The 21,211-nt window shown below is 37.2% G+C and overlaps 1 protein-coding gene across 6 annotated transcripts in view; it reads left to right on the forward strand.

Moving 5' to 3' along the window:
• The window catches only part of tbl1xr1.L (transducin (beta)-like 1 X-linked receptor 1 L homeolog), a 60,807-nt gene that overhangs the window by 32,345 nt on the left and 7,251 nt on the right, over positions 1 to 21,211 (forward strand). For 3 of the 6 annotated variants that reach the window (XM_018261739.2, XM_018261738.2, XM_018261740.2), the window contains exons 2-12: positions 1,002 to 1,044; positions 6,690 to 6,754; positions 8,252 to 8,357; positions 9,736 to 9,881; positions 11,014 to 11,064; positions 12,033 to 12,252; positions 16,216 to 16,348; positions 16,861 to 17,002; positions 18,124 to 18,187; positions 18,805 to 18,902; positions 20,623 to 20,683. In XM_018261739.2, the coding sequence (XP_018117228.1) occupies positions 8,300 to 8,357; positions 9,736 to 9,881; positions 11,014 to 11,064; positions 12,033 to 12,252; positions 16,216 to 16,348; positions 16,861 to 17,002; positions 18,124 to 18,187; positions 18,805 to 18,902; positions 20,623 to 20,683 (973 nt within the window). In that variant the 5' untranslated portion in view covers positions 1,002 to 1,044; positions 6,690 to 6,754; positions 8,252 to 8,299. 6 annotated transcript variants of the gene reach the window in all.

A 21,211-nucleotide genomic window follows, 5' to 3' on the forward strand; every position in this document is an offset into this window, starting at 1 on the left:
ATTTTAGTAAATATCCCGCCCTATTAGCAAAATCATAGATAGTCATCTGACACGTTGCTGCTCCTGTAGATGCAGGCTATTCCTATAGGAAGCAGTTTGGTTTTGTTAGCAACCCTAAGGCAGGGGGTAAGGACAAGCCCCAGATGCGTGATGTGCGTCCTACCTTGCACCTCAATGACACACAAGGGAGGCGGGGGGCACCTATTTCTGCCTCTCTTGAATGGAGCACTGCCTAAAGAGGGCAGCGTTCTATTGAAAGCATGTTCTGCAGTCTTAGCACTCTAAAACAGAGCAAAGGTCTGGCTATATTTTGCACAATGCCCCCGAAGGGGAAAGTGCAAAAAAAATCCAATTGAGGCTTTTTAAAAAAAATTTTTGATGTCAGATTAATCATTACATTTTTTACGTGGTGTGTACGCATTCACATTTGTTTCATAGACTAAGAGAAAGTTGACTATATGCTAAATGATGGCTGCATAATGTTAAATGATAATAGTTGCTGTCCATATAATAGGATTTTATAAACTATTTGATTTTATAAAGTAATCTATGCATATTAACCTCTGACTGTGTGATTGTTGGGACTATATGGTCTCTATGTAACCATCTGGTAAATTCAGATAAGTTACCTTTTCTCCATAGATAACTGCAAATTATTGTATTCCCAACAGTTTTACCTTCACCATTCTAAGTAATGTGATATCTCTCATGTGGTAAGCCAAATGGGAAACTTTGCTCCAGGCACTGCATAAGATTTCCTAACCTAAGGTGTTATTTGCAGCATCTGTCAAAAACTGTTTTTTTTAGGGAAATTTTTTTTTTACATACACTCTGCTAGAGATCCTATGAAAGCTAATATTAAGTCTATTAATCAATCATTTGTTGTGAGGGTTTAGCTAAAGAAAAATTGCTTTACTTGCACAGTGTGACTTGTTTTACAATATTTACTATTACTCTTTCTCCAATTAACTCTTTGTAATTTCTTGCAATTTAATTCACAGGGTTTCTTCTCAGACTGTATCAATATCTATTAAAATATACAAGGTAAGAATGTTTATCATATGACCGGTTTTATGGTTATTATATTAGCATGTTTTATGTGTATATTAAATGAATCCAAGTGAGATTTCATGTTGTTATAAAATATTATGACTATTTTATTCATCCTTTCCTGAGTAGTTGTCTCTACTTGTGTAAGTGTGACTTTAGCATCCATATTTATTTGGGGGGAAATTAAGGAATGGTTATGCTTGCCATTAAATTTGGTTTTCTATCAGTAATATTGTTGGCAGACTTCGTCACACATAACTGGACATTTTAAATCCGTGACATGCAAAATATGATAATCTTATATAAAAACCATGGTGGTAAAAATACTCTGAATATTGATGGATACTTTCCATGAATCAGTACAAAACCTCCGTATCGTAAGAAGTCTCTGACTAGGACGAACAGGCATTGTGACCAATATGACATCTTATGTTTAGAGTAGGATTATGTTTTAAGTATTTTGAGTTACTGATCCTTTTGACTGGGCATGCTGGTTGTCAGACTGGAGTACCCTAGAAGTGTGGGAGACTTCAGTATAGCTGTGATAAAATAGTGCCTAACTTGATTCCATCGCTCTGGACAAGTTTAATTTAGCACAAATTGTTCTCTCAGGAATCAATCTCTACTGTTAATGTTCAGAATAGAATGTGTTGTTTGTCTGTGACCTCCATAGACTTATGATATGAGGCTAAAGACTTCTGAGTGAAAATTCAGTTTATTGCCTGCTCAGGATCAAAAGTAAACTAACTGAACAGTTATTTCCCATGTGGCCCCCCTTCAAGTTGCTGAGTTTAATATAGCCATACATGGGCAGATTTAAGCTGGCGATTCAGGTCCTTTAGACTGATTCAGCATCTTATCTGCCCATGCTATCCAGATGGACATCTGACCAGTTGTTTATTGGGCTCGTTTGATTTTTCCCCTCATAACGAGGCCTTTTCCCATTGTTGTAATCCGATCGTTTGGATATAGGGCCAACAATTTGATTAAGTCTGATATCGCCCACCTTGAGGGGGAAATTGGATCTTTGTGTATGGCCAGTTTAACAGATTAGAAAGATGCAAAGGAGGAAATTGTGTTCTAGAAATCTAACTTTTGGCACCTCCCAAGTGGTGTTCTGCTTGAATTTTAATTTATTTTCGGTATTTAATGTAACTGCTTCTGCTGGTAACCAGCATATCAAAAGAAGACCGTACGTGCACAACTGGGCACACTATGTGGGCCATTTGGACTGAGCTTGTACAAGGTGCTGTGGAGTCTGTGCATAAATCCTTTGACTCTCAACTCCTCAGTTTATGGTAATGCTGACTCCTCTGTTTTTAAAGGAACAGTAACACTAAAAGTTGAAAGCGTATCAAAGTAATTAAATGTACTATTGCTCAGCATTGTTAACGTCATTGTGTGTTTTGCTTCAGAAAGACTACTATAGTTTATATAAACAAGTTGCTGTGTAGCCAACAATGTAATTCTCCTACCGCACACCTGTAGTTCACCAATCCTGCAATTGGTGGTGCGTTCCTTCCGTTGACCCGGCCGGGTCCCTTAGCAACCAATGTGTATAAGAAACGGATCCGCACACACGCTGATTAATGCATTTGGGGAATATCTCCTTTTATTCAGCCACCAAACATCTGGCTGAATAAAAGGGGATATTCCCCGACTGCATTAATCAGCGTGTGTGCGGATCCGTTTCTTATACACATTGTGTAGCCATTGGGGGCAGCCATTCAAGTAGGGGTAAAAAGTAGAAAAAGCACAGGTTAAATAGGGCATAACAGATAAAACACAATTGTATTGGACAGGGTGTATCTGTTATGTGCTATGTAACCTGTGCCTTTTTTTCAACTTGAATGGCTGCCCCATGGCTACACAGCAGCTTGTTTATATAAACTATAGTAGTCTTTCTGAAAGGGCAAGTCAACCTCTAAAAAAAAAAAATGTGCCTAATAGTAGAAAACCTAATTCTAAGCAACGTTCCAATATACATTTATTAAAAATTTTCAGTGCTTTCAAAGTTATTTGTAAAAACCATTGCTATTGAAAGCAGCATTTGCCTAACTCCTAGTTGTTACTTTTTAAACAATTTTGCAAATATGTGAGTTCCACAGCAAAGGCAGGTCTGTTAATCAGCTGCTTGTCTTAACGTGGCCATAGATGCACCGATAATATCGTACGTAACGATATTTGGTGCATGTATGGTGAGAAACGAGATGACCAATATCGGCAGAAGACTTTGATAACAATTGACTTGTCAATCGGGTTGGCTGAAAACTTCACCCACTGTTAGTGCTGAATTTTTCAAAAACAGGTAGTATTCTATTGTTTCTACCTGTATATCTGATGATTCAGCTCTACACGTGTATTGAAACACTCAATCTCTCCTGGAAAGATGTTTTTCAGGACAATTGGAAAACCTAAAACAACTTGTACATTGAACTTGGTATATAGCTGTAGATTAGCTGTTAAATAAAATCCAAAATCAACTTAAATATTGTCCTTAGAAACAGAATTGCTTCCTTCATAGAAACTCTTAAATCTGATTTGATTATTTTCAGTGTTTGTATTTAAAGTTATCACGAGCTTGAGTTGGTACATTTTTGGCAACTTCGACTCCAGATAGCCAAAAGTGCTTCCAACTCAGACTCCACAACACTGCACATGGTATGGCTTGCCTTTTGTTTTTTCGGGTTGTTCATGTATAGAGCATGGAGGATCAGAACAGCAAGATGTAAAGATGACCTGCAATATGACAGCACCTTCTAAATGGAGGTGACTGAGTTTTAATAGCAGCACTCCCAACACAGTTTTTATCACCATTTTGTCAACGTTTTGTTGCCTCATGTGGTAACTGTATTCGCTATCCTCTGTGCACTGTATAAAAATAACCTGCCAGCTCAGTTAGCCGTCTTGGTAGACCTGGTAGATTATTAACTAGCTGCACTTGGCATAAGAGGACTCACCACATATATTAATGTAGCACCCCTTGTTTCACTTTAAAGCGCTCTGCACGCGCGTGTGTGTTAAAAAGCAAATGTATCAAGGTTTTTACTAGGGATACATCTAATCCAGGATTCAGTCTTTTTCAGCAGGAGTTGTCCTTGTGCCTGGCTGAACCAAATCCTAATTTGCATATGCAAATTAGGGGTGGGAAGGCAAATCACATAACTTTTTTGTCACAAAACAAGGAAGTAAAATGTCCCCCCCTTCCCGTTCCTAATTTGCATATGCAAATTAGTATTTGGTTCGATTTTCGGGCGAATAGTTCATGAAGGATTTGGGGATTTGGCGGAATCCCAAATAGTGTATTCGGTGCATCCCTAGTTTTGGACGCTGTTCAAACGACTAATTTTATGCCCTTATTCTACACCGCTTTAGATCTCAAATAATCATTTAAAGTCGACAGGGAAAATTCAAACCGCAAATTAGTTCCACCAGAAGTTGCTCTAGGAAAAAACACGTAAAAGCTGCGATGGGTGATCGCCATATTTTTTCCATAGCATTTTCAAGAGGCTGAATATAGTTACACTGGATTTGTTCAAGGAGGTACGCGATCACTGAAAGTCAGTACAAAACTTGATAAATACTTTTTTTTTTTTTTTTTTATTATACATGTCAATGTTCTGCAAATTTTGTTGCTTTTTTTTTTTTTTTTTTTTTTTTTTTTTACATAGAATAACACATAGGCCCCACAGCTTAGGTATGATGTGTATGGATAACATGAATGTGTATTTATAGTTTCCATCTCTACAGCAAGCAGCATTTCATTTTTACACCTCTGGGCTTTTTTCCTTACCTGCTAGGGTGAGCTGTGCTTTAATATAGAGATACAGCTGTGTGGAAGTGGAATACATAAACTAAGGACTGAATTATTTCCATAGCAACTGCTACAGTGCTTGAAGATGACCTTTGGATTTTTCTTTTATAGCTATCCTCACCAGGAGTAATATTTAAACCCAGTTTGTAGACAAAATTGAATGATAACTGCTACACTCTCATATAACTGAAAATATTCCAATATTCTTTTTCTTCCACTAACTGGAACTTTCAATTATTTACTGGATTAGAAAGCTGCCTTAGTTTTTCTGTGTATACATTGACATTTTAATACATCACTGATTACATTGTTGCTAAGTATTTACAGCATGTGTCAATGACGTTTCAACCTATTTTGAAGGAAAGTTCAAAAATCTATCTGACTCAAATGTGAGGAAAACTCCTACCTGACTCCTAAAGAGCAGTCCACTTCCTGGATCAACAATGCCATAAGATTTTTATTGGTAGCTTGGTATTTTCTCACCTACTGATCAAAACAACCATTTTTTTTTTTTAAACTGCTAGTAAGGTAGCTTTAGATACAGAATTGCCCAACTCACTGTAAAAGATTAATTTTGCACCTTAAGATGAAACCTCTTTCTAATAATCTTAAGGCATTCCCATGTTACTATAGAGTAGATATGTTGCACCCTATCTGTGCATGTGCATTACAAAAGTGCTGTAATGTGCGTAAGTAATGCGTCCCTTCCATTACCTTGATGCCTGGCAGATATCCACTACCCACTACCAGCAGATTTAGTGAAGAATTATCCAGCAGCGGTATATCTGATTTCAGTCAAACGCAAACATTTCTATGGATGATTTGAACAGATCCTGAACTTTATCTGAATCCCTATTTGCTTTGAATGACTGCATTTCTGATAGACGTAATTTATTGAGCTGGGCAACGTAAAATAATTTCTCATCCAACATTTTAAATGCTACTACCATGATTGCTGGGACTTAATGCTACTGACTAGTGGCGTCTGTCTGTAAGTGCCCATGCATGCACACAAGTGGTTTTGAGTATGAAATCCTCTCCATGGCAGATGGATGACATTATAATCAATAGCTTTACGGCTTGTTGGTCACATGCATGAGTGGGAAAAATACCATGCTTGACATTAATGTACCATAACATTCAATTGGCTTATTTCTAGCATGCAGTATGGGAAGATTAGCTTTTATAATGGTATTCAAGCAGGCTTCTTATATAGAGAACAGACAGGGACACAAAATACTGTCTTCTTGGCTTCCCCAGGGCCTCTCGCATACTCTGGTCCACCATATGATTAACACCCTGTCATTTTCAGTTCAGAGATAACGTCTCTATCAGCCAGGCCACACAGCCTACTTTCAAGACAGCTTCACTTTCATCAGGTACAGTCATAGGCCCCTTGGAACACTTTGTCTCAGGGTCAGGTCTTTTGTAGCGCTCTTTCTCTCAAGCTCAGGTCTCTTGGCGCTCTATGTCTCAAGTTCAGGTTTCACAAGCCCCTTGGGTTCTCTCTTAGGCTTCATCTCACACACTGGGACACAGCCAGAACACAGGTATTTGAGCTCAAAACCAATAATTGAACATTAATAAACAATTTGGAGGACACATTAACTTTAAAAGAGAACGTTTATTGTCACAACTTGAAAATTAAAAACACAACTCTCCTGAATACTTTTTTTAAATCATAAATGAGAGTTGTAAATATCCTTCTAAACAAACATTTTAAAAGGTGTGCAATGTTTGATAAATTAAACGATGTACTGCCTGTGCATTTGGGCTTGAAACTCTCTTATGATGTTCATTATAATATATATATTTTTTCTTCAAGCTGGGTCATCTAGAACTGATGTAAAACTATTTCAAGATCATTAAACGTCTTCTTCGTTTTCTCTGGTAAGTTAAGCTGTTTTTCTGGATCCATTTATTTAACCTATTTTTGGGGGTTCCACATATGAGCTGTTTCTTCAAGATTTTAGTATGGCATATTCGTCATGTCTTGCACAAAAAGTGTCCTGTTATATCTAGTGATGGGCGAATTTGTCCAGTTTTGATTTGCTGAAGAAATTAGCAAAACGCCTCCGGCATCTTTTTTGACGCCGGCGCAAATTCGCCGCAAAAATTTTTTTGGATGCTGGCAAATTTTCGCGGCACTTTCGAGAATTTATTCACCACCGGCGAAACAATGGAATTCGCCCATCACTAGTTATGTGTTCTCCCTATTGCATTATATCAACAGCTCATACAAAAAATAAATACTACAGATGTATTTACACTTATTGCTCATTAGTTTACACATTCTGTATAAATTGACAATATTTGACTGTACTAAGAATTATTCTCATCCAGTGCCCCATATCCCTTGAACAGTATTCCATATGGGTGGCTTATTTTAGTGACATATATAGGATGGAATTGGCCAGTCGTTTTTTATTATACTTTTCTGACTGATGCTATTTCAAAAAAAATAAAATAAAAACCTCACAGTAATTCTGAATATTGAGGGGTTTATGGAAAAAAATGGTACATCCTTTGGTAAATTTTCTGAAGCCAATAGCAACCAGTCAGCGGGTAGCATTTACTAATCATCAAAAGTGAATGTCTCAGATGTTGGCAAAGCCAGAAAATTCCTAACTACGTTTACAATTGACTAGGTGGCAAATGTTGAGATACAAGTAGTATAGATTCTTGATTTTTAGTTAACTCACGATGCTTTCTTAGATATGGAATTTGCTCTCGTATCTGAACTACTAGGCAATGTACTGTACATTTTTTTGCTAATCAATATAGAGATTATTTCATGCAAGGTAGAACTTTATTTTTTATTTTTCCTTTTGTTTTCTGTTTATATGTTAATGTTTTAACATGTATGAGAATATCCAGAACGATCTCTGCTTGTAATACAGAATTGCGGCAATGTCTACATATAATGTATTGTCTAGCACCTACCTCTGTAATGTACACATGTGATATCACAAGCATGGAATGTTTTATTTTTCTTTTCTTCTCTGGAGAATTTTATTCTTAATAAAAATGTTGTTACAAAAAAAAAAAAGTGAATGTCTCGTTGGTACCTATGGGTTGCTGCACCTGGGCAATTTTTTGTTTTTTTATTACAAATGCGGTTGACTAACTGTTTGGGAAAAATAAAAAAAAAATTCAGTTTTAAAGATGCCATGACTGGGGAGTCTGTTGTGACTGGCAGGAGGTACTGTGCTTTTGGGGCCTATTTATCATGCTATGTAAAACATTAGAGACATACATCACCAGAGATGTTGCCCATAGCAACCAATCCGATCTTTGCTTTTGTTTTCGAACTTGAAAGTTTAAAAACCATCAGTTTTGTATAAATAGTTATTACTTATTTAATATTTATGCAATGTATGCTTTTAGGGAACAACCACCGTTTGCTGTGAACTCATGGTTTAAGTGGGCATAAAGATGAGTATAAGCAGTGATGAGGTTAACTTCCTGGTGTACAGATACTTGCAAGAATCTGGTAAGTAAAATCTTTCCTTTCAGCTTTTGTAGATTAGCCCTTAAATTTTGGCTACACTAAATCCAAATACCCTGTATGCTAATACCCTAGGCCTTGCTTATCAAAAAGTCAGAATATGTAGTATTGTGAGCTAAAGATTCAGATTTGGTTGTGCTATAAGAATGCAACAAAATCCTGCAAAATGTGCTGGATCCCTACTAAAGGTATCTGCACTAATATTTCACATTGCATGTAGTGTGTGATTAGAATGTGCTCCTTAAAAAGTGAGCCCCTGGCTAAATCAATATCAAACTTCAAATGCTTCAGTACGCTAGTACACAATGGATTCTCAAGACATAAATGGGCTAATCATGCAGGGGGCCTATTTTTTTAAAAAAAATATTGTTTACCCACACCTCCACACAGTTCCTTTGACGTCCTTTGCAGTGCTAAAAACAAGTAAAAACAATCTTGGCTATCCCCAATAGGAAATTAAACAATGCTACATATTTATATTTGAGGGCCCTGTCCTAATTATCTTTAATTATTTAATTTTTGGATGTTCTCTTTATTGCTCTACTAGAGAGTCTGTTATTAATCGTCCCTTTCCTCCATATATTCTATATGTGCCCGGAAGCCTAATATATTTAATTTTGTGGAAAATGTATTAACTCTGCAAATATGCATCCTTCCCAAATTTCTCACTAAGCAACCAGTCAGCCCCACAGTTTGGAAACCACTGCCATAGAAGGATCACCAGCATGAAAGACTGAATGTCTCTCCCCATTCACAGAATAAGGGAGTCCAGCACTTTAAATACTGCATGGTTTGTTCCTATATTTATAGTAACTTCACTAAATGGGAGAAAAGGAGAAACATTGCAGGATGTGGTGTACAAAAGAAATTAACTGCCCTAAGGAAGCTTTCTTTAAAAATAGCCAATGCTATTCCAGATAAGCTTGAATTTATTTTAGTTTGTTAAAATAAATAAGCTTACTTTACAGAATTTTCTAGCCCACTCTTTCCTTCTATAGCTGAGTTTTTAAACTAAGGTGGATAGAGTCCCCGGTTAATTCAAAATGCCAATACTGATGGAACCAGTGAATATGCAAGAAATCCAGTTTACGCCATGTGCTTATAAAACATATTCGCATATCATCATAATTAAAATGTCTGATTGGTCTTCCAGCTTCTTCCTCAGCTTACCTGTTTATTCTAGTAAGGCAACCAGGCCCAAAACGTACTTTATGGGAAATTAAATTCTTTTGATTTTGCAATGTTGTGTTTGTCTATTTCTTGACCCAAACATGCTTACATGGTGTAGTTAGCCTAATTTGTGATCATTTGTACTGTTATGCAAATTGTGTTTCAACCAAACTAAAGGTGTTTATTTCTGTAGGGTTTTCCCATTCAGCATTCACTTTTGGTATAGAAAGCCATATCAGCCAGTCTAATATCAATGGTGCCCTGGTGCCTCCTGCTGCTTTAATCTCTATCATTCAAAAAGGACTGCAGTATGTGGAGGCAGAAGTCAGCATTAATGAGGTGAGTTCTTTCTTTTTGCTCCTTCAGTTTAAGTTATCAAACTGTCCGGCAACATACTAGAAAAATGAAAATCGAATTTAACAACACTGCATCAGTGCATCCTTTTTACTGTCCTACTGTATATCTTTTATGTATGCCCCTACCGCATGATAATTTCTAATGACAATTGTGTGTCATCTAGAATCTTTAAGCAGATGATTTATTCAGTTTTTCTGCTGCTACTGTGTAAAATATTGCCAATCATTGAAGATTTCCTCCTGCAAAATAAATAGTTGTCCAAACCAAATGTAATTTGCATTAGAAAATAAGGATTAGATGAGTGGTGGTTCTCAGCACTGACTGCCAACTAATTGAACAGGTTGGCGTTCGACTGCTCAGTTGACACGGTTATCTGCTTTGGTAAATGTTAGGTCATTTACAATTTCCTGACAGTGATGAAAGTTTTGAAACATTTTATAAAAATATTGAACTTCTGTACTTTGATCTTTAATGGGCAGACTTATCAAAATGTGAGTTTAAAGCTAAAATAAAAACTCGCCCACGTTCTATTCATTCCTATGGGGTTTTTAGAACCATATTTATGAAATGGTGAGTTCTAACTTTCACCCATTGATTAATACCATTCCAAAAATCCTCTATGAATGAATAGAGTGAGTTTTTATCTATTATGATCTAAGCTCACATTTTGATAAATCCGCCCCTTGTTATATGGAAATATTTAGCAGTTTATTCATGCCTTTTTGTACTGCATGATTTTATTATATAGAGGTGTAAAGAGTAACTTTGTAACAATATAATACACTGTTTATAAGATAGGGATCTCACAGTTTTATTCAAATGCAGTGTTTTTGGCTGACTAAATCAAAGAATGCATTTCTTTTATGTTGACATTCCCCTAAGGGCAATAGCACACAAGGACAATTGTTGCCCGCAGGAAATCTATGCTACCCGCGGGAGACAACTCTGAAAACATCTTGCCATCCGGATCCATTAGAATTGCCGAATTTAAAACCGTTCACATGCAGCAATCCTCTGTAATCATGAGAAAATGTCTTATGCATTTTCTTGCAATTAACTGTGATTTTAATGATTCTGATGGCAGTGTATTTTACAGTGATTTTTCTCCTGCTAGATGGGTGATTTCCTGTGGACGACAAATAGCTACGTGTGCCATTGCCTTAAGGTACATAAGCTTATTTAACATAATCACATTGAATAAACAACAGGCCCATTGTGTGTACACCTGCTCTACACAAAAACATTTCTTATTGTTGTACTACAAGTCTATATATTTGTATTATAATGTTTCGTTTTCCAAAAGTATTATTTATTTTTTTATTGGCGACCTTTTTTCTTTGTAAATTCATTGACCGTTTGCATAACATATTTCTGACATAATTAAGGATTGTATCTCCTTTCCTGACTTTTGTCAGTCACAGAGCATCTGTAATTGTCTCCAAGTGAACGCTCTGGGTACAAAGTCGTAATGGAAATGTCCCTAAAATACTAAAATGGCATATTTTCATTGAATTCAAACATATTATAACCTAGTGGTAAAATACAGATGTACTCTCCTCTCACATTGCCAAATAGAAGTTCTTTATTTTGCCTCTTCTCTTGGCTCTACACTGGCTTAGTAATATTTTTTTATTTGGCTAGTTGATGGCCAGTATAGTAAGTGGAAGTCTTGCAAAGAAGTTAGTTGTAGTTTTAAAACAGGCAAAGTTAAAAAAAAAAAAGTATAAGTTTAACATTCATTACTAAACATGTTGCAGTTCTACTGTAAATGCAGTACATTGTGAATGCATGTTGTATTTTGTTCTAGATTTCTTTAGCCATATTTCAGAATTTTTGAAGGCACCTGAACATCACCCTTTGTTAGTGCTGAATCGTCCGATACAGGTAGAATTCTGTTGTTTCTTCCTGTATATCTGTCGATTCTGCTCTACACGTATTGAAACCAACGATCTTTCTTTGAAAGATCTTTTCCAGGAAAGATAGTAATTGTAAACAGCTTGTTCTCCCAGTAATTAAGGATGTTTTGTATGCGAGTTAGTAATATGCTTCTATTTTCATGATGCCTGCTCTCTGTTAATCTACTCCCAATTTCTTATATAATTAGTGTGTTTGTCTGCTCTTTCGATTCCTCAGGATGGTACCCTCTTCGATGGCAGGCCTATCGAATCTCTGTCCCTCATCGATGCAGTTATGCCTGACGTAGTGCAAACAAGGCAGCAGGCTTACAGAGACAAGCTTGCACAGCAACAAACTGCCGCCGCCGCTGCAGCTACACCAAACAATCAGCAGCCACCTGCAAAGAATGGGGAAAACACAGCTAATGGGGAAGAGAATGGAGGACATGCACTAGCAAGTAGGTGTATGAAGTCTTTGACTTGGCCTGTTAAATTAATAATGAACAACCGTAACCATATTGTGCATTTCATAGAATATCCATTGATTTTGTACATGTATAATGATTCTTTTATGGTTCTTTGTGCAATGTATTTTCCTAGCAAGGCCTTTTCTCTTCTTAGAACCTTACTACTGGTACTTGCAGAGGGAAAGTTTCTCTTTAAAGGCATTTACATTAATTGCATTGTTCCAAACTTCTAACACCCTTGGTCTTTCTGCCCCCACCAATCCGGTGTCTTGAGGGCAGGCATTTGCATAGAATATATATTGGCTCTTTCTATTTTACAGAGCACATAAACATCTGTAAAACTTTTCATGCTTTCAAAGTAGCTTGCTTGACAATTTTGTGCTTGCTAATTGATCTAACTGGGGGTCATTTATAAACACTGGGCAAATTTGCACCTGGGCAGTAACCCATGGCAACCAATCAGATGATTGCTGTCACTGTTCAACCTGCAGCTCGGGAAGAAAGCTAATCACTGATTGGCTGTTATGGGTTACTGCCATCTTTCCTGGAAGGGTGACTAGGCAGTTTTCTACACTCATGAGTGAACCATAACAACTTGCAGCTCCTGTGCTCACAAAAATTTAAAAGTGGCAACTGAGTCGATGCAATGTGCAGTTTCCAGATGTTGGCTATTCAGTACTTGCATGGTCATTGCACACTTTATTAAAAGTAGCACACAATAACTTGTTTTTGCATTTATGGACACCAATATTGTTTGGGGATTACCCATTATGTAAGTATTTCTTGTCTGGTAGAGAACCAGGAAAGGTAGGGTAAATTTAGGAGCCATTATTTCATTATCAAACACATCATCGTGTTCATATTAGTTCTTTAAAGCGAAATTTGTAGAATTTGGCCCCTGGCCCAAATCTTTAATATCATATGTTTATGCAATACATGGTTTGTAACTGAATTTTGAATACACAGGTTAGATTGATTTTTTTGAAATCTTAGTATTTGCTGCAATTCAAGTATTACATTATTGAAGCAAAATTATTGTTATGGCCGCCACAGTGCTGTAGCGATAAACAGCAATGTTAAAAATACCCTTATCACCTCCCTATGCCAATGTTTCCCTAATGACTTCCTAAAATTATGATAGTTCATAATTGTTCATGTTGGAACAGTGGGCAGTTGGCAATACATGTGTATGGCCACTCAAAATAATATCTGTCCATTTGGCCTGCTGGTTAGCTTTGATACCATATTGGCCAGTATGTACACCATCTGGATACAATTATGAATTATATGATCTAGTCTCGTACAGAAAGATTCTAATCTTTCTGTATGAGACTAGATCATATCATTCAAAATTGTATCCAGATTTCAATAATTATAAAACTAAACCCACAATATACTTTGTTAGGCACAAATATAATAGATAAAAATGATAAATAAAATTGGTTTCCTTTACATACAACTGTATGGGGAAAATAATATTGTGGGGACAATTCTCTGTTTAATCAAAGCACAGCAGTCATTGAATCTAAATTGGGGGTTGGGTTTTCTTTAGGAAATCTAATGTTGTTTTCAGTTAAAAGGAATATTGCATACAAGGTGATATGGGAGCAGCCCCTGCTGGTTAAAACTGTGAAAAATTCTCTGCAACTCTTGTTTTAAGTTACAGCTTTCAGTAGATGAAGCCTTCATACTACAGATACGGACATATTACCCAGAATGCTTGGGGCCTGGGGTTTTCTGGATAACAGATATTTCTGTAATTTCGAACTTCATTTTTTTTCGAAAATAATTTAAACATTAAATAAACCCAATAGGCTGGTTTTGCTTCCAGTAAGGATTAATTATATCTTGGTTTGGACTACAGAGAAAAAAAGGAAAAAAAATTGGTTTATTTGATTATAATGGAGTCTATGGGAGATATCCTTTCCATAATTTCATGCTTTCGGGATAAAGGGTTTCCAGATAACAGATCCCATACCTGTATTGGCTTTCATGTCAGTGTGACATTTCAGAACCTGGTTTTGTTCAAGTCGAAAGATGTTCTCATAGAAAGGCATGTTGCATTAATAATTTGGTTTGAATAGGGAGACTAAGCATTTGCTGTAGAGAGTCAGTTTTCATGGATTATGCATAAAATACCCATGTTGTTTGTTTATTTATTTGTTCAATGTGTCTTGGTAATTACATTAGTTGTCTGAACTATTGTATATTGCTGAAAACATTATTGGTGAGCAGCATATACTCTCTGGCAGTGGACCTGTCACCCAGACATAAAAAGCTGTATAATAAAAGTCCTTTTCAAATTAAACATGAAATTCAAAATCTTTTTTTTCTTTTTTTTTTTATTAAAGCATTCATAGCTGTTGTAAACTCATTTAAAAATCTCAAATATTGCCTGCCCCTCCTCTATGCCTTATTTCTATTGTCGTTTTTAACTTGAAAATCGAGTTTATGGGAGTTTTGATAAACTCCCATAAACTCAAAATTTGAACTTTGATCAATTTTCTCCATAAGGTATGAAGATCCAAGTTACAGAAAGATCCGTTAACTGGAAAACCCCATGTCCAGGGCATTCTGGATAACTGGTCCCATACCTGTATTTTGGTTTACAGTTAAACCAGCCTTGTTTTATGTTGCCTGATTATTTTGTAGTGCCTCCCTTACGGGGCTCCTCAACCGATTGCCCAGACTAGTTCCTAAAGCTGCCCATAGACGCATAGATTTGATTGTACAAATCTCCGTTTCGTACGTTTTTTCGAACCATTTGTGGAGTGTGCCGACATTTCTCGTGCCATGGCGATCGGACAGGTTGGAAAATTTCTGTCAGCTACCGATAATATCTCTGTGTGTATTGCCAATCTGACAATATCAGTGGGAGACTGTCACCAGCTTTTGTTGGACCTATCGTTCATACGATTGCTGTCAGGGGCAGAACATTGTCTGAGATGTTCTTTTACTACTTTATTTGATCTGAATGGTTAGTGGTAGGTCGGGAGATGGCACTGAACGTTCGTCCGATATGAAGGTAAATCTGCACGTCTATGACCAGCTTTAGCTTTAGTTACTTTCAGTTTGAGATCCTGCAAGATCCGTTCTGCCTGCGCTTTGTACTTTTGCTGAGTGAACACTACCGATAGCGTCCCCCCATTTGCAGCTTGTCAGATAAAGAATGTTCCACCACTCCATCCATCGTAGTCAGTACAAATCAGGGGGCAGGGGACTTCCTACATGCACAGACTGTACCATTATAAGGTTTTTACACTGAGGTAGGGCACCATTCAGATAAGGGCACTATATTAATATGGGCTTCTTTGTTATGTAGCTTTTCTAATCTGTATGGTTTCATGTGCAAGTAGCCTTTGCAGAGTTGAATTTCTTCAGGGTCAACTTTTCCTCCTTTACTAAGGGCAAAAAAGTGCCTGAAAATACCTTATCTTCTCATTAAAATCACCACATTTAATAAACTTTGCTACACAAAGCAATCACACGAAAATGTGGCATAAGGCATTTTTGCAGGATTACGGCAGTTTGCTGCATTTAAAGTGCTTTATGTGTGGCAAATGTAGCGGATCTGTAGGGGAAGGCATGTTTTCGAGCTTTATCATCCTTGGGAGAGTAGGTTTACTTTGTGTCAAAGCACTCTGTTTCATTTCCCCTATAGCCTGTTCTTTCTCATCGGATTTGTCTAGCTAGGTTTAATGTTTTTTGTGACACGAGAGCTCAGATACTCTTAGGAACAATTCAGTCCAGTGCAATTGCAACATGGCAGTTGCTGAATTTCACCCCCCCCCCATTAACTCTTCTATTTTAGAGTGCTTGTACTATGTTGTGCTGTCATTTCCACAGAATATTCATATGTCAATAAAAATGTAAATACAATATATGCAGAACTGAATTTGGACAGTTGCTTATAGCCTACCTATCCTTACATTTTTCTCTTATTCTTATTTACAGATAACCACACTGACATGATGGAAGTTGATGGAGATGTCGAAATCCCATCAAGTAAGGCAGTGGTATTACGTGGTCATGAATCAGAGGTGTTTATTTGTGCTTGGAACCCAGTTAGTGACCTGCTGGCATCAGGGTAAGTTAATTGGTTGGAAATGTTACATTTAAACAAATAGCTTAGCTTGTCCTCTAGAACCACTTGTATTGCTCTGTAATGACAGGTTGCTTGATCTGCAGTCGGCAGCAAAAATTTCATTGGTACCAGAGCAAATTTCAAGTGCTTGTACTGTGGATTAAAAATCAAATATGCAGCTCTTAAGGCGGATATCCATACGCGGAAAAAAAACGTTGGTCAGACCTTGTTGGCATCTTTTTGGCCAATGTATGGGACCCTTCAAGGGGACTCCACAAAAGATATTTGGGTAGATGTAGAATGGGCAGGTTTGATTTTTCCCATCAGATTGAGGGCTCATTCCTCTTGTAAAACGATTGTTTGGCCCTATATTGTACCTTTTTGTGACCCTGCTGTTAACACAGCATTTTTTAACTTGGGTATTTACTATAACACAGTATAGCACAGTGATCCTCAAACATACTATTCTTTTTTTTTTTTTCCCCCCCTCACCAAATGAAGCTTTTGTTTTATAGGTCAGGAGACTCAACAGCCCGAATATGGAATCTTAGTGAAAATAGTACTAGTGGTTCAACACAGCTTGTACTTCGACACTGTATACGAGAAGGAGGTCAAGACGTTCCAAGTAATAAGGATGTAACTTCTTTAGACTGGAATGTAAGTTTTTCGATTGTACCCAAGATGGTGTGTTAAAGAATGCAACTCTGCATGTTTATGTCACGTTCAAGCAAGGGGAACACTTTTCAGTGTAATAGACATTGCACAATGGGAGCTTGGTGCACAGTGCTGGTGGCCAGTGAAGGGGAATTCTAAGAAATATTTAAACCTCAAGAAAGTCCGTTTACCCAAGGAGGGCAGCTTTAAAAGAAGGCTTAATGAAGCAGTTAGTGGAAACACACACCAACGCAGCCTTTGCTGCAACACAACTGGTTTATTAGCTTGACATATTTAGAGTCTCACAAGGACCCATAATAAACCAGTCATGTTGCGGCACAAGTTGCTCTGGTTTATGCTCTTTTCACTAACTGCTTGACTTCTCTCTATTGATTCTCTTACAGTGGGATACACTGTGGCAGTGTAAACTGGAGTTTTGAGAAAATTTGTGTTGCTTTTCCTTCAGAAAAGGGCATCTTATGATTGCAAGCATTGTGGTGTTTGATAGACTTCTCCAAACATTGCTTCTATATGGATTTCAAAGCATTGAAAAATCGCGCCTTTTCCGGTGCATGAAATATTATCAGATGTGTGTGTGCAGACTTTTGTTACCTAGTCTCATAATACATCCCTTCCACATGAGCCATTTAAGTTGACCTTTCCCAGATCTAGTTGTTCAACACAACTGCTGAATGACCAGATGTGTAACAAGTTTGGCCACATGAAGGAAGGACTTATTGGCATTATCTGTGCAAATGTGCTTGTCAGTCTGCTCAAAGACCAAATCACTGTGGGTTTGGACTCACTGATCATCAAGTGAACATACATCCAATGCAATTTTTACACCCCCCCCCCCCCCATTAAAACCTGTTCTATTACTGACACAGTTGGGTTGTTTGGGGCCAAACATAGAACAATGTCAACATCACCCACTCAAATAGGGCCAAACTTTATAAAAATCCGATCATTTATGGCCAACTTCAGAAAAATCACTGCTTCTGGATAACTTTTAAATATAAAGCCATTTATTATATGAACAATGGAAACTATATTTAGAATATACCAATAGAAGCTTTAACCAGGTTCTATCAGTTAATATTTTTGGATTTTTGTTTTCCTTACAGAGTGAAGGGACGCTTTTAGCAACTGGGTCTTATGATGGCTTTGCCAGAATATGGACTAAAGATGGTAAGTCTGAAGAGTTCACTTAGGATTGATAGGTGTAGATAGATGTAGCACAGTATTTGTAAAAAATTATTTTGTGCCTACACAGACAATTTAGTTGTAGTGATGGGAGAATCTGACCTATTTTGCTTGACTTAAAATGAAAGTCTCTGGCCGCGACAAAATGTTTTGACGCAGGTCATTTTTCCACTCCCATTGGAGTCTATGGGCATCATTTTTGTAGCGAAACTTGGTGAAAATTTTTTAGAATACAAAATTATTTATCCTGCCATCTTTGAAAAGTTAAATACAGACAGTGGAGCTGCTGGCTGTTAGCTGCACAGTGCCTAAAGGGAAGATGACTGGACAGTGACATAGAGGAAACACTTTTTCTTTTTGTTGATGCTGTTCAGACTTTTACATGTGCTAATGTATCTTTTAGTTATTAAAAAGCATGGGCCAAATGAGTTTGCCTAGACTCATCATCTCCTAGTAGGAATCTGATTTAATTTCCTTCAACTCACCCCTAGCTTTCTGACAAACAGCATCCCGGATTCTTAAATATTTATGAATCTTTAAAAGAATATAAAATGTTGTACTGCCAAATTTAAATTGATAAGAATGTTTGTTCAAACCTACAGGAAATCTTGCAAGCACGCTCGGGCAACATAAAGGACCCATTTTTGCATTGAAATGGAACAAGAAAGGCAACTTCATATTAAGTGCAGGCGTAGACAAGGTATAGTGATGTTGAGCATTTTACATTGCACAGATGTAATGTTAAAATAAAAAGTTTGCATGTTTTTGCAGTGTGTGCTTTTATATACACACACATATGTTGTTTTCCCAGAGACCATATATAACATAACCTAATGTATGTTACGGACAGTCTAGTCTACTAACATGAAAAATGCTTCCTGCTAGATTTACCTTGATTTATTACGATGGCTTAAAGGAGAACCAACCCCTTAATTCTAAATACCCCTACCCTACATAGACATAGTTACATAGTTAAATTGGGTTGAAAATAGACAAAGTCCATCAAGTTCAACCCCTCCAAATGAAAACCCAGTATCCATACCCCTCCATACTTTCACATAAATTTCATATGCCCATATCTATACTAACTATACAGTTTAGTATCACAATAGCCTTTGATATTATGTCTGTCCAAGAAATCATCCAAGCCATTCTTAAAGGTATTAACTGAATCAGCATCACAACATCACCCGGCAGTGCATTCCACAACCTCACTGTCCTCACTGTGAAGAACCCCCTACGTTGCTTCAAATGAAAGTTCTTTTCTTCTAGTCTGAAGGGGTGGCCTCAGGTACGGTTATCCTCTCTATGGGTAAAAAGGTCCCCTTGCAAGCGCCTTTTTTCCAGAGAAAACAACCCCAACCATGACAGTCTACCTTCATAATTTAAGTCTTCCATCCCTCTAACCAGTTTAGTTGCACGTCTCTGCACTCTCTCCAGCTCATTTATATCCCTCTTAAGGACTGGAGTGGGGGGGGGGAGTAGCAGGGAGGGCTGTCGATTTATGGTAAGGGTTTTTATAATTAAGGGTTTGGTTCTCCTTTCAAGCATGGTGGATCCATAGAATGCCCACTGCTGGTCATAGACTGCTTCTTTAGGCCCATTAAGGATAAATAAACCTTTAAAAAATGGAATGCGCTATTTAAACACTTTTGCAATTTACATTTATTTTTAATTCCAATCTATTAAGGGATACATGTACTGTTAATACGAGCAAGTTTTATTACAACTGTGCCACCTGATGGTCTGTTTCCAACCACAAAGTAATCTAGGAAGTTGGCAAGAGAAAGGAAGAGGGCTGATCTGATGTCTTTCTGGTTAGGGAAGGGTGTGAGAAAAGTTATCTGAGGATTCTAATGTTTTTCCTAAGCAGAAGAACATCAGACCAGCACTCTTTCATTCTCCTGACATCTTCCTCAACTACTTTATGGTGTGAAACTGACCAGCAGGTCGAGCTGTTCTAATGCAATTCATGCATATTAACAGCACATGTATCCCTTAATATCTTGGAATTAAAAATAATTAATGTAAACTGCAATACTGCTTAAAATAGTACACTCAACAATGTTATTAAAATTAAATAAGTAATCTAAAGTAGTAGTAGTAGTCTATACTTTGTCCAGCAGAGGGCATACTTCTGTCGCATCCGGCTTGACGCCTGCATTTTTGCTCAGCGCGTTGGATAGTGCCGAAAGCGCCTGTGTAGTCCTACCCTTAGTCATTAGTATGTGTTATAGGTTTAGTAAACAAGCCAAAGCTACTTTTTCTCACTAATTTAAAGACTTTACTTAGTCTCATATACTTTCCCTGGAAGGAAAGCACAATTGAAAAGAGTGTTGCTCTGGTTTATGTTAATAAATGAGGAATAAAGCAACCCATAATTTGGGTAAAACTTATCTTTTTCATACTTTTTTTTACAGACAACCATTATCTGGGATGCTCACACAGGGGAAGCAAAGCAGCAGTTTCCTTTTCATTCTGGTATGATTTGCTTATTTTCTTGAACATAACTGGGTATTCTCTTTTCCCAAAAACAAAAACCCCTTTCCATTACAAAGTACTAATATAAAGTACTAGGAAAGTGCTTACTCACTTTGGTGTTTCAGTCCTGGGTACTATAGTGGTGAGTCCCATGCATTCATCTTGTCATCTCTCCCAGTGATTCCTTGCTGCTGCCCTGGGCTGTGTGCTTGCACAGTAGAGTAGAATAGGACACTGGAAGAAATATTGTGCTGCATGTATTCTTGCTCCGTGGATAGCAATTATACCAAACACTAACCCCCCACCCCAATGATTAAGCCTTTAATTTTCCTTTGAAACCTGCACAGAACAAAATTCCATTGATAATGGAAGGCTGAAAGGCAGGATACAAGTTGCATATAAATAGCAGGTAATTGGTGAAATAAATATGTATATGTACTTTCGTCCCACTGTGTATTTTTTATATACAGTTGAGGTGACAAAATCTGACTACAGAATTTTCAGATGTTTAAAAAGTTTCTTCCACCA

The sequence above is a fragment of the Xenopus laevis genome, chromosome 5L (genome assembly GCF_017654675.1).
Source record: "Xenopus laevis strain J_2021 chromosome 5L, Xenopus_laevis_v10.1, whole genome shotgun sequence".
Classification (NCBI taxonomy): domain Eukaryota; kingdom Metazoa; phylum Chordata; class Amphibia; order Anura; family Pipidae; genus Xenopus; species Xenopus laevis.